This window comes from Oreochromis aureus, linkage group 4 (genome assembly GCF_013358895.1).
Source record: "Oreochromis aureus strain Israel breed Guangdong linkage group 4, ZZ_aureus, whole genome shotgun sequence".
NCBI lineage: Eukaryota > Metazoa > Chordata > Actinopteri > Cichliformes > Cichlidae > Oreochromis > Oreochromis aureus.
Genome location: NC_052945.1, coordinates 14,519,256 through 14,531,939, shown reverse-complemented (window position 1 = coordinate 14,531,939; position 12,684 = coordinate 14,519,256). Strand labels below are relative to the sequence as shown.

Below are 12,684 nucleotides of genomic sequence, written 5' to 3'. Positions count from 1 at the left end.
CCTTTGTGCGCTGAAACACACACCGCTCGGTTGTGCTGTCACTTTAGGCTTGCTTGGTGGATTCACTTCTCTGTGGTTAAGCTGAGGAAGGAGGGGGGAAGGTCTGGGCCTACTGCAGCTCTTATAGGCCAGGCAGAAGGATCCTCCGTCTCCTCAAGTAAGTGGAGACATGTGAGACCAGTAAGGCTCCAATTAGGCCCAGACTATTTCCCAGAAGCACTGGAATCCTCCCCCTGCCTCTCGGCCCACCTCGGTGGGAGAAGGGTGCACCCCACGGTGTCCGGACCTGACCTCAGCTGGCACGAAATGGGCCTTCTCTCGTAGTGGTTCATGCAGGCAAAGAATGTTACACACAGAAAGGCATGTGCATACAAACACTGTGTCACGCAAAGAGAGATGCAACACAGCCTTATGGATGTTTTCACCCAAACCCATCCACAGCTGCACAGCATTTGCTCTGACTGCTCTCTTGGGCCTCAGGTTTGGATAAAATTACCAAGTCAACCCAAAAAAGAAAAGTGTTGTTTGTTTGGGATCTTTTTTTTAAGCTGATCTAGTAAGTCTAAAAGTCATCATTCATGTTAAGCAGCATTGCTCTTCTCCAATGGGAAGAACCTGATCTCAAATAGCTAAAAAGAAAAAAAAAATCATGCTTGAGCAAACACAAATACACACAGAGACAAAGCACGGCACACAGACAGGCTGGAGCCGTTTGCAGGTGGCAATTAAGCATGTTTTCAAATGCAGGATTGTGCAGCGTTCAAGGTGCATGTACACTTTAGGTGCTGTGCTGACACATGTGTTGGTGGTTTACTGGAAGAAAAGATCCTGCTCAGATCACTTTAGCAATCTTCCTCTCTGGTAAAGGACAATGAGTATAACCTCAGGGCAGGATTTCTGAGAAAAGGAGTTAAAAGGAAGAGACAACAAAGACAAAACTCCCCCCCACGCAACCCCCTCACACACACACATGCACACACCCTCAACTGTCTCTCCCCTTACATCTCACTCTGCCTGACATACCCCTATAACTATGCAAACAGCATATTTACTGTGCAGTGAGTTGTGCATAAGCTAGCTGTTGGGAGCACTGTTTAAAACAGTGATGGTCAACAGCAGGAAAACATAGCTTGCATGGAACAAAAATACAGTTCACTTCATCTCATTTCAAAGTGTTTATGTGTGTTTTTTTTAATCACAAGCATGCAATTGTGTAAGTTTGAAAAGTTTCCTGCATACAAAAATCTCAGAAACCGTCTAATTAACGCCAACTGAAGGAGATCCGTGTTCTAGCTTTTATTTAAGATACGTGACAAAAACCTTTCTGTTAAATAAAATCAAAACAGCAGACATGTGCGCTTAAAATCGTTTGTGACCCCCTCATTTCCTGACAGCTGCTTACTTTCCCTGCACAATATAGTTTTTCCCATATGTTTTGAGGACGTCCTCTTTATCGCTGACATAGTGACCCAGTTGTGAGAGCTTGGAGGAAATAAAAAGTGCTCCTAAACAGGTTCCTGTTAACAATCAACAAGCTGACAATGTCTATGAGCAGATTTATGAGTTAGTTGTAAAGGTCACTAAAGGATGCGTAACTGATTAGTACCTGTAAGGAAAGTATGCTGATTGCAGTTACCGGCATTGTAGCTGAGAAATGAGACAGCCACTTGTCTTTATACACAGTTGTGATATAGTGGAGTAATTGAGGTTATACTCCTTCTGTTCATGTCATAACAAAAACTTCTCTGACTTATGTTTTGGTAACGAGTTCATCTACATGTGAATTCTTGCCTTTGTAACTGGTAGCTCTGGATATATTTATACAGAGAGTTAAAGTGAAGGCAAAACCTGCGGTGGAGCCATTTTTTTTTGCATTTCAGAGCAGACTCTTGTCAAAGTGGTAGGCTTTGTATCGGTGGGCTTTCTGCAGCGAATCACAGTCTTCAGCATCCTTTAGTGTTCGGACTAATGGTTGTGACTGTTTCTTTTCTTTTCTTGAAAGCTTTCACATTTTCACATAAACTGAAACAGAGAGCAGAGGTGAGGAGCAAAGCCGCATCAGAGACTCAACACGACAGTGGGCTTAGCGTGGGCTAACAATTCTTGTGTGACGGAGGGGTTGGTTTTAATTTTTGCGATTGACTTTTTTGCGTGCAAACTTTCATATATGCTTCCAGGGTAAAACAGAGAGCAGAGCAGAGGAGAGCAGCAAAGCAGCGTTAGAGACTCTCGGCATAAAGTTTTGCTCAGTGTGAGTTAACACTGGTGACATGGGCTAATGGTTGAAAGTGGATTACTGTTATTATTATTATCCATCCACCATCCGGTTTGTTACCCACCTGGAAACATTCACATCAGCAGCCAGTTTAGAATCACCAGTTAACCTAACATGCATGTATTTGGACTGTACCCATAGAGCAGGGCATCTAACAATATGACGCTCAGAGGCTCTAATTGTGAATATCCTTGGGCTGATATATGCACCATGAGTTGACCCTGGTGCATATATCAGAGTGCAAATGTTAACCAGTGCTAAGAGTGGTGCTGAGTAGGAGTAGAACTTGCTAACACACAGCAACGGAGTAATTGAGGGGAGAAAAAAAGACAGAAGGTTGTTTGTTTCAGTGGGAAAACAGGAATTTATGAATTTTTCTGCGCATTCGTTGAACTGTGGGTGGATCTCATTCTGGGAAACTGAATATTTGTGTGCGAATGTATGTGCGTGCACTGAGAAAGAGAAGCACATTTTTGTTCTTCCCTACGAGTTTCGTATGTTTTTATCTCACGCCCAAATGAAATGTCCTGTAGATTACCTCATGTCGATTGAAGCGTATTGTATAATTTGTAGCCACAGGACTTGGAAGAACCTCAGATTAGAACTTCAGGAAGCTGAGATAAGCTGGAGTAATTTCTGGAACCGGCAGATTGTTTGTTTACATGCAAGCATATGTTTTGGAACAGGCTGTACCTTCCTTCCAAGACTTTTAGTTAAGAACAGGAAAATGAGGGGAAAGGAGGCGGTGGTTTGGAACAAGTCCAGAAGAATTTCCTGTCTATAGGGAGTGCCCGACTAGAAGAGGACAAAAGGAAATGCCTTGCAGAAAGAGAACGGGAAAGTGCTGGCGGTTGAAAAGCACATTTCTGAACTCTAATTCAGGGCCGGTTAACGCTTGTTCTTTTTTGTGATTAATGCCTTTGTTAATGAGTCAAATTCTGCTGTATTTTAGCAGAGCCAGCGTGAAAAGTCCTTCTTTGTAAAGTATGCAATCACAAAACATATCTGAAATACGCAGGAAAGGCCATGCAGACAGGGCCTCCCTCTGTTAGGGCCTCTTGGAAACACTGAGCTGCTGTTTTCAGAGGCCGCAAACCTCAAAGTGTAGGAGTTGCATTTCTCTGATGCAGGGCAGCAAAAAACAGGATTATCGAGAAAACAGAACTGCAAAAGGAGAAGAAATGCATCTGTCCTGAGCTGTTCATTTATGACACACAAGGACACAAACACTAGCAGACGATGATGGAGAAGATGAAAGAACGTTCCTCTAACACTAAAAGAGAGTCAGACAGGAAGACACCTGCGCTAGGAACAATAGGCTCCATTCAATCTAGCGAATGGCATTTAGTCCATTTATAGTCTCATGATATGACTTCATTGTGTCCGCGGAGATCACGTGCAAGGTCAATGAGGTCTCACAGACATACGGAAATGTTTACAGATTCAGAGAATAGTTGGGATCAAAGCTTTCCTGCGTGTGACTGATATATCCCGAGAAGTATCCTCACATATCTGAGCCGGATCTCCATCAGTGATTGAAAAATCCTCATTTGAGATGAGGTTGATCTACAGTTTGAGAATATCTTCCAGGTTAATCCCCTCTGATCCACTGAAATGTCCCTGTCCCGTCCCTAGTCCATATCACAAGGATCCATCAGCAGTTTTATCTCAACAGTAACCGCAAAACCTGTGTGTGAGCGTTGCACATATGCACAACAAATCCTTCCGGAAATATCGCACTTACTGGCAAAGCATGGGATCAAATTACTACTACTGGTACTGCGTTATAGAGGAAGTTTGCGTTTCTGTGTTTGCATGTGTTGGTGCATTTGGATGAGCCTTATATCCTTCTAGCATCTGCATATAATAAATGTCTGCATGCACGTGTGTGTTCCTTGCACAGACAAGGGCGATCATGTGTGTTTTGGCAGCACGTCCCCTCAGTTGAGTGCATTTAAACAAGGTGTTCTCGGTTAACAGTATCCCTCAGCCAACCTGCTATTATAGCACAGACAGATTTATTACCAGCTGCCTGAATGACATCAGCCAGCTATTTCTGGGATTTGTGGGAATCAAAGTCCATTTTGAAGATCCCGATTATGTCATTAGCTCCCTCTGTCCCCAAGCATTCGATACTGATAAAAGAATGGTGGCGGCAGAGGCAGATGAGCCAAGATAGGCGGACAGCGTCACATCAATCATTTTATCTGCACCGATCTGAATGTTTTGAGGTAACACATCACATCTGGACACCGGCCATTTCAAGGAACGCGCCACGTGTGCATTCTTCAGAGACAGCTCGTGGTCTGTGCATGGTTGTATGCCCTAACATACTTATGCAGTGATCAAAGAGGTGCAGATTGTGAAACCCGATGTGATGTTTTTGTTTTGTTTTTTTCAGGTCGTGTATAGCCGTGCATCACTCATACATTAAGTTATCTAAATGAAATCAGTGGAAAACACAGTTATTCTCCCGCAGCTGAGAGCTGGATGATTTATACGACTCAATATGTTGCCACCGCCTGACTTAACATAATGACTGGAAACTGGGGGAAAAAAATACATATAAAACCTATAAAGACAAAAACTGATATCTAAAAACCCAAATTTTTCATCTCATGGTGTGGTTGTGTGCCAGACTTTTAGGCCACTAAAAAGAAAAGTGCTCTTGTTACACACACTGGTTTTTAGATGGATTAAGCAAACAAAAAGAATGGGTTCATTAGTGAACTTTACAGGCATTGGTACACAGAGTTTGTTACTTTTGGACAGAGCCAGGAATTTCATTATGTAGCCGCATATTTAGGGCCTGCTACTCAAACTAACTAAGTCCTGGCCAGAAATAAATAAGGATATTTCCCAAAATATCGAAATTATTCTTTAAAAATAAATACACTTTAGATGCATTAGATTCGGCATGTTTGATTTTTTGTTTTTGTTTCGTTTTTTGGGGGTGGGGTGGGTCTTTCTTGTGCCTGTTATTGTTTGAAGTGAAGAATGGGATGTACTGGTATGGATCGGTTGTGAGAAAGCTTCACTTGTACCTACAAAAAACATCCAACCCGAAGCCACTTTCTGTGGAAAATTATGTGGATCTAGGCGACATCTCTTGATGCCATTTGTTCCTTTTCTTTCCTTTTCCTCCTTAATTTTGACAGTAATCAGAGTGACTGAATCACACAATTGCAGAGCAACACTCTTCCTGAATCAATTTTCGCTTATTATGCGCGTCAATGTCAGAAAAAGCCACTAATCCCAGGGGGTCTAAGATTCGTCTGACTTACATGATTTAAAGATCTCAGGAATCCAACTGAAGCTCCATCCTTACTGGAAATTTTCTAAAATGACTATTTGCATATTTCAGATTGAACTGATCACAACAGCACTCCTCCCTTTGTCTCAGGATGACAGCAGATAAGAAAACAAACCCGCTTCTGGAAAAATGATCACAAGGCCAACAGTGAACATGCAAATGCATGTTATTCCACTTCCACTTCCACTTCCTCATTTAGAAGGAAGAAGAAGAATTGGGATTTACACAGAAATGGACCATAGTGTGTTGTAATGTAAACACTGCAACACTGCTTGGACTGAATAAGTTTGCTGGTCGTTTGCTTGCAGTCGTTAATCGAAAATAATTTATTCATGAAGCTTTCCCAGCAATTTAATAAGCCTAGCATTAACACTTTGTCCAGAGACAATAATCTATGCACTGGGTGCATAATATGAATAAAGAAGAGGGGCCGTTTTGTTTATCTCCCATGGTTGTGCTGTCAAACATTGCAATGATAGTTTTAAGGGTGTGAAGAGTAAATTAATAGCGCTCTGTTCTGCTTTTAGCCCTTCCCAGAAGGCAGCTATGACATTCATAAATAGACACCATGTGATACTAAGCGAGGAATGCTACCTGTGCCAAAACGTGACACCCAATGTCAGTGCCAGCTTTCATCACTTTAAAGATCATCAAGTGGGAATCAACCATTTATATAAAAAAAAACCCTGCACATTTAATCACCCGTGCAGAGAGAAATACAGTAAACTGTGTACTGGCGCTATGCATATTAAATAAAAGAGAAAAAAAATCTGCACAGTCTGATTGTCTGTGAGCTTTGAATGGAGGATGTGTTTTCGTTTTTGGAATTTTCATTTTGAATTTTTTTGTGCCATTTCTTTTTCTTGAAAAAACCCTTTTTACTTCTCATGTAGTGTCGTCAGTTCTCATTAAGAGGAAAGAGTAAATATTAATAAGAAAGCACTCGCCTCTGTCAAAATACAGGAACACTTCTGCAACAGAAGAGTTGCGCAATCAGAGTGATGAATGGTATTCGTAGTGCGCATGAACTGAATATTCCCAAGTGTTTCCCGGACTAACCCCGTATGTCGTGAAAGTCAACTCCACAATGGTTACAGTAAACACAAAATACATGGATATGTTTTTATCAACATATACAAGGACGTATAAATTTGGAGAAGAAGAAGAAGGAGAAGAAGAAGAAGAGTAGCTTGTGAAAAACAGTGTTGCCATCGGGGGTTTTGTGGCATTCTCAGCTGCGGTGGTCATGCATAAGACTTCCCATAATTTACAGAAACACAAAGACCGACATTGACAGCGACACTGTAAGAAAGAGACTGAAAAAGTTACCAGGAAATCATTACTGAATGATTGGTAATAACACAGAAGTTGCCCTGCCCAATCAAAAAAGGAAGTTTTACAGTAATTTAGTTCCAAATGGCAGTAAGTGGACAAATAGAAACAGGGGAAATAGGCAGGTGGAGACACAAAGTGCCATTGTTCATTCATTATAAAGACTAACACATTTTAGACTGACAGGCATACCAGGAATCTACCAGATTATCTTAGCTCATCAGTGTCTGTTCTACGGGAACTTTTGAGATTTCCTTTTACAGTCCTTCCTTTCGTGAAATACAATGTCTGTGTAAGTTAGCGCATTAAGAAATAACGATTTTATTCTGGCTGTTCTGTGCATAATAGGATTTTAAAAGAAAAAACAAAACAAAAACGCTGTTACCAGTATTGTTGATTCACCTGGAATTCAGGATCAGTGCATTCAGCTGTGCAAACACCTTTGTAACTGCTGACACTACAAATAATTTCCGAAACTGACAAAAAAAAAAGGTCTTCCTCTCAAGTGAAACTCTGCTAAACCAAGCAGCTCCAAAATATTTAGTCGAATAATATCTTTTTGCTCTTCGCTGCCCTTTCCAGTTGATAAGTCTGCTATTTTGCCCTCATCCCCAGTGGGTTTACGGGAACCATGAGCTAGGGTAAATTTCTGAGTCAGTCTGGGAAAACTTAAACAGCTGTCTCTTTTTTTCCCCCTAAAAAAATAGCTAAAAGCTAGCATCCGCTGCCATGTGATGCCTTGTCTAATCCACTTAGAACAAATTCTAAGAAGAACTACACTGAAAATTTGGTTGTTGTTGATGTATTTGTTTGTCAGTAGACAGCACTCGTGCATTTGAACCACCATGCTCATTTTTGGTGTAGTATTTTCATTCGCTAAGACTACTATAAATATAAGCCAGGGAATAGCACACACACATGCACACACACACACTTAGCCTAAAAAACCAAATGTGTCATTGCCAAACCTTCCAGCCACAGATGTTTAACCGGAGTCCCACAGTGTGCTACAGCAACAGAGAAGAAAGCTGCCTCAGCTACAGGTCACTTGGTTCGCCTGCCACCTTGGAGGCTGTGCATACAAACGTATGCACAGCCTCAGTTTATTGTAATCGACCTGTAAAATTACAGTACACACATTAAACAGCCAAGTCAGCATCCCATAATAGTGTGCATGTTGAGTGTTCCTGTTGAGCACTGGGGAGGCAGGTTCTTTTTCCCAGCTTCAGTCAGCTTACTAGTTCATTTTTGTTCCAGTCATTCCTAGTATGGACCCTGGGGAGCTTTTGAATACCAAATTGATGCTTTACATTGATGACACCATAGTTTTTCTGGAAACAAGCACACTGTTACAGGGCTATCCTAGTGATCCCCTCCCATCCTGCTTGCCTGTATTAGACAGCACCTGACTCACCTCTGTGGACACAGCTGGTCTTTAACAAAGGCCATCAGGCACTCTGGCGTCACTCTATTTCCCTCAAGCTCCCCCTCTTGTCCTGAAGTTTGTTAAAAAAAAAACAGAAAAAAATGTTGTTTTTTTCTTTATTTCTATGAATTCCAGTTTGTGTTGAGAAATGTCAGATTCCTGTACAATTCCATGGCCCTGCCTACCAGTTCTCAGCCTTAATGAGTAAGCTGGATACAGAAAGGCAGATCCTGACATGAAAAAAAACAGCCTGGAGTTAATCTACAGCAGAACAACCAGCTGAAGCTGATGGTCATAGCTGAGTCAACGGGGAACAAGATGAGGTGGACAGTGTGAGCACTCTATCAGTCACAATTTACCAAAGATAGGCATTTCCACAACTGACTTCTGATGAATTAAAAAAAAATGTAATCCTTGTTTAACAGTTCTACAAACTGGCTCATAACACTCATACATAGTGTCTCTAAAAACATATTTTAAACATTTATTTTATAATCTGCTTATACACCCGTTTTTATCCATGTGTACCCACCAAAAAGGGGGCAAATAAACAATTGCAAAGGCACTTTTTCAGCTGAAAAACAGCAGCACAGTCTCTGTAGAGAAGCATTTTGTAATGGCTCATATTAATGAGGGTATACCTCTGCTCCAGACCCTACTTGGACATATATAGTCACTAAAATTGGTAAATTGGTATTAATACGTGTATAAAGACAGCTTAAAATAGGACTTAAACTGCTCTATTTGATGTCCAATATTATACAGACTATGCAGGTGTAGCTTCAAGACATAATAAATACCTTACAAATGATCACCGTGTCACATTAAAGCACATTAAGGTTCGTAAGAGAGCGCTCGAATATCTCAGGGCGCTCATTAAAAGTGCACAAACGCTGCGGGGAAAGCTGTTAAAACATCTGACGACAAGAAGTAAACAATAACCCGCTGCCCTTGGAAACCAGCTGTTGCCGGTTGAGAAATAAAATCAAGTTTCCCAAAATTTGTCGCCCTCTATGGGAAGGCAGCGATGAGCATTCAACCCTCTGTTACTATGAATTTCTCAGAAACCGATTGCACAAAGCGTCGCAGCTGAATCATTACCTCACGCTAATCACTAAAAGAGGAAGAGGAACTTTTAATAGGAAAAAAATGACTACATAGCCAAATATAGTTTTATGGTCAATAAGCATCGAGGCTCGAAATCTAGAATGAAGTTAAAAGTTTTGAGTGAACAAAGACACAGAGGTGCAGGAGGACTGCTTGGAACTCCTCACTAACTTCATTTGGAGGAACAGCGGCGGGGGGAGGGGGGCAGTGCGCTTCTCATAGCAGGAATCCTTTAAAAAAAATAAACACACGCTTCCTGTCAATCTGCCAGGAGAGCAGCTTTACTGGAAGTGAGGAGGCGGGGTCTGAAGACTCAGCCTCGTCTGTATAAAAGGCTCACCGCTCTCTGAGAGGCGCACTCAGCTTGTTACACACAGAGACGGCTCTTTACTAGCCTGCCAAAAAGAAAAGGCAAGACAAAAAAACTTTAAAGTTTTTTCTCAAGCACCCCAAAAGGAGGCAGGACAATTCACAATCCGAGCAAACATTTGGATTTAACTTAAAAGAGCGACTTTGGAGAAACATCACAGGTACGGACCAGTCTCTTTTCTCCTTTTTTGCACTCTCTCTCTGTATCATAAAATCCTTATTATATAACCAGAATGTATAAGTGTATAATTCATGTCAAGGGTGTTTAACTAACTGAGGCAAACTGTTTAGAGAAGCCGACCGTGGCATGTAAATTGCGCAATGAATATTATGCTGTCTTTACTGGAACTGACCGTGGTGCCTCAATCCCGAGGGCAGATTACACACACATACGCACATACACACTCATACACAAAGTTTCCCCGAAACGGCTGGAAGTTAGCTGAAGGATATTAGTCAAACAGGGAGAGCAGAGTAAGGCTGGGTAGCCCCAAAGTTTTAAACATGACATACAGTTGTGGAAGGAAAAAAAAAGTTTCCAGTAGTGCCTTTGGGAGTTTTAAGAGTATTCAAGTTGAATTTGTAGTTAAAGTTTAAATCAGAATTTTAATGTCTGTGGCATCAAAACTGAGTTTTAACCCAAGCCTCTTCTTTCTTTTCTTCAGGTGTTTCACTCAGGCAAAGGCTGAAAACAGACCACTTCTTGCCTACTCGAACAACCCTCTCCACCTCACCTCTTCTTCTCTCGTCTGTGCGGCACCCGGTGCTCCTCAGGCTGCCAAGAAAGCGGGCATAGCGCCATGGTAACTCACAGCAAGTTTGACTCCGCGATGAGTAGCAGCCCCTTGGACTCCAAAATGCGGCTGTCTTACCATTACAAAACTTTCACCTCGAAAACTCAGTATCAGATGGTCCTGTCCACTTTTCAAAAGCTCCAGGAGAGTGGCTTCTACTGGAGCACCATCACCGGCAAGGAGGCCAATGCCATGCTGGCGTCCGAGAAAGTGGGCACCTTTCTGATCCGTGACAGCGCTGACCACCGACACCTTTTCACCCTCAGTGTCAAGACGGCCTCGGGCACCAAGAACCTTCGCATCCAATATGACTCAAACTCTTTTTACCTGCAAACTGACCCTAAGAACGTTCAGTCTGTTCCCCACTTTGACTGCGTTCTCAAGCTGGTTCATTTCTACATGGCTCAGAATAAAGGGAACATTCAAAGTGGGAATATCTACTACATTTACTGCAGTGGGCAGAAGATCCCTCTGGAGCTCATCCGACCTCTCTCCTGCTGCATGTCCACTTTGCAGCACCTGTGCAGGAAAACCGTCAATGGACATTTGAACATTTCTTCCAAAAGAGACCAACTTCCTCATAATTTGAAGGACTTCCTCCAGGAGTATGACGCTCCTATCTAGTGGCGTTTGACTGATCCCTGTGTTAAGAGTGTAACGGAAAAAAGCAGAGCACCTATACACAACCGGGAGCTGCATTTGAGGAGTAATGAAGCAGTAGAGTCGACAGAATTGAGCCCAGGACTGAGCTTGTGAAGGGGACCACATGTACTGACAAGATGTGTGTAGTTCTCAAGAAAGACATTTAGAAAGACACCGGATTGAGGACCAATCCACAAAGAGGGCCAAGAGAATGGGAGCACTGCTGTGATCTGGTGGCACGAAAAAGAGATAACACCGCTATCTTCCTCTGCCTCACTGATGACGTGAAACTTAGTAAAAACCGAAGTGAGACTCAGAGCCAGCTGTCTACAGTGCAATGACACATAGGTTCCCTCTGCCACCGCTGCTGCTGCTAACCAGTGTACTGTGAGGCTGTTTAGCTCACACATCAGCCTTAGAAAATGATCCACCAATTACAGCTGGACTGGCTTTGTTACTGGATGAGAATCTTGGAGCATCCTGGGATTTCTGGCCTATTGTTCGCTGGAAATTCACAGACGATAAATGGAAAAAGCCAGAGTACAAATAAATGGACACTGATTGGTTTTCTGGGTTTATTTGTGCAACAGCTTGTGTGGGAAAACTTTTTTAAAGTGTGGGATGTATAAAGAATGGAAAATGTGGACATTTATATATTTGATTTAGAGAAAAAGGTTTACGCCAAATTTTGCCAGAACAAGACCACAGTTTGTTGGAAGGTCAACAAGACTGAATCCTCTGAGGTTTTACTTGAGAAAGGAGCACCACTGCCAAGTTAAGCAAATACAAAGACACCCTTTTATTGGCTGAACGGTGTCTTAGTATTTGTGGCACAGGCAGGATCATTACTGCATTCAAATGAATGTCAACATCATTTTCCTTAAAACCATGAGCTAAAATGAAATGGTTATCTTTTTTGTGTGTGTGCGCGTTAATGCGCTGTCTTTCATAAAGATGTATTTTTGCCAGCCCAACCACTTGCTGGGGATGCTTGAAGATAATTGAGAAGTTTGACGAAGCAAGCAGACTGATACAACTTTGCACTTATTTATATGTGTACAAATGTTTCACTAATTTATAATAAAGAGTGATATTTTTTCTAAAAACTGACATCTCATTGTTTTATTTTCCTTTGCCTGTGTGTGGATGGGGAGTTGTGGTTGACACAAAGCTGACATAACACGCCTGGATCTTTAACTTAGGTTTACATACACATGTAGTTTAGTTTTCTTGCCACAGAATTCAGGTCACAAGATTTCTGCTCATGATTTCCACTTAGAGTTTACCAAGCGCCACCTTTAACCGAGATGGGAAACCACAGCTCTATATCTGACACTATTTTTTTCTTTTCTTTTTTGATGTATTAAACACAAAGATATAAAAGGCTTTATACTTTCTCTTTTAAAAGATTAGCTTCCCCAGAAGA

General features: G+C 41.8%; 1 protein-coding gene across 1 annotated transcript; it reads left to right on the top strand.

The window, feature by feature from the left end:
• The first annotated feature begins 9,797 nt into the window (after positions 1–9,797).
• socs3a (suppressor of cytokine signaling 3a) lies at positions 9,798–12,368 on the top strand. Its single transcript, XM_031746016.2, has 2 exons — positions 9,798–9,983; positions 10,488–12,368. Exon 2 carries the CDS (start codon positions 10,623–10,625, stop codon positions 11,238–11,240), a length of 618 nt encoding a protein of 205 aa, XP_031601876.1. The 5' UTR covers positions 9,798–9,983; positions 10,488–10,622; the 3' UTR covers positions 11,241–12,368.
• The last annotated feature ends 316 nt before the right edge of the window (positions 12,369–12,684 follow it).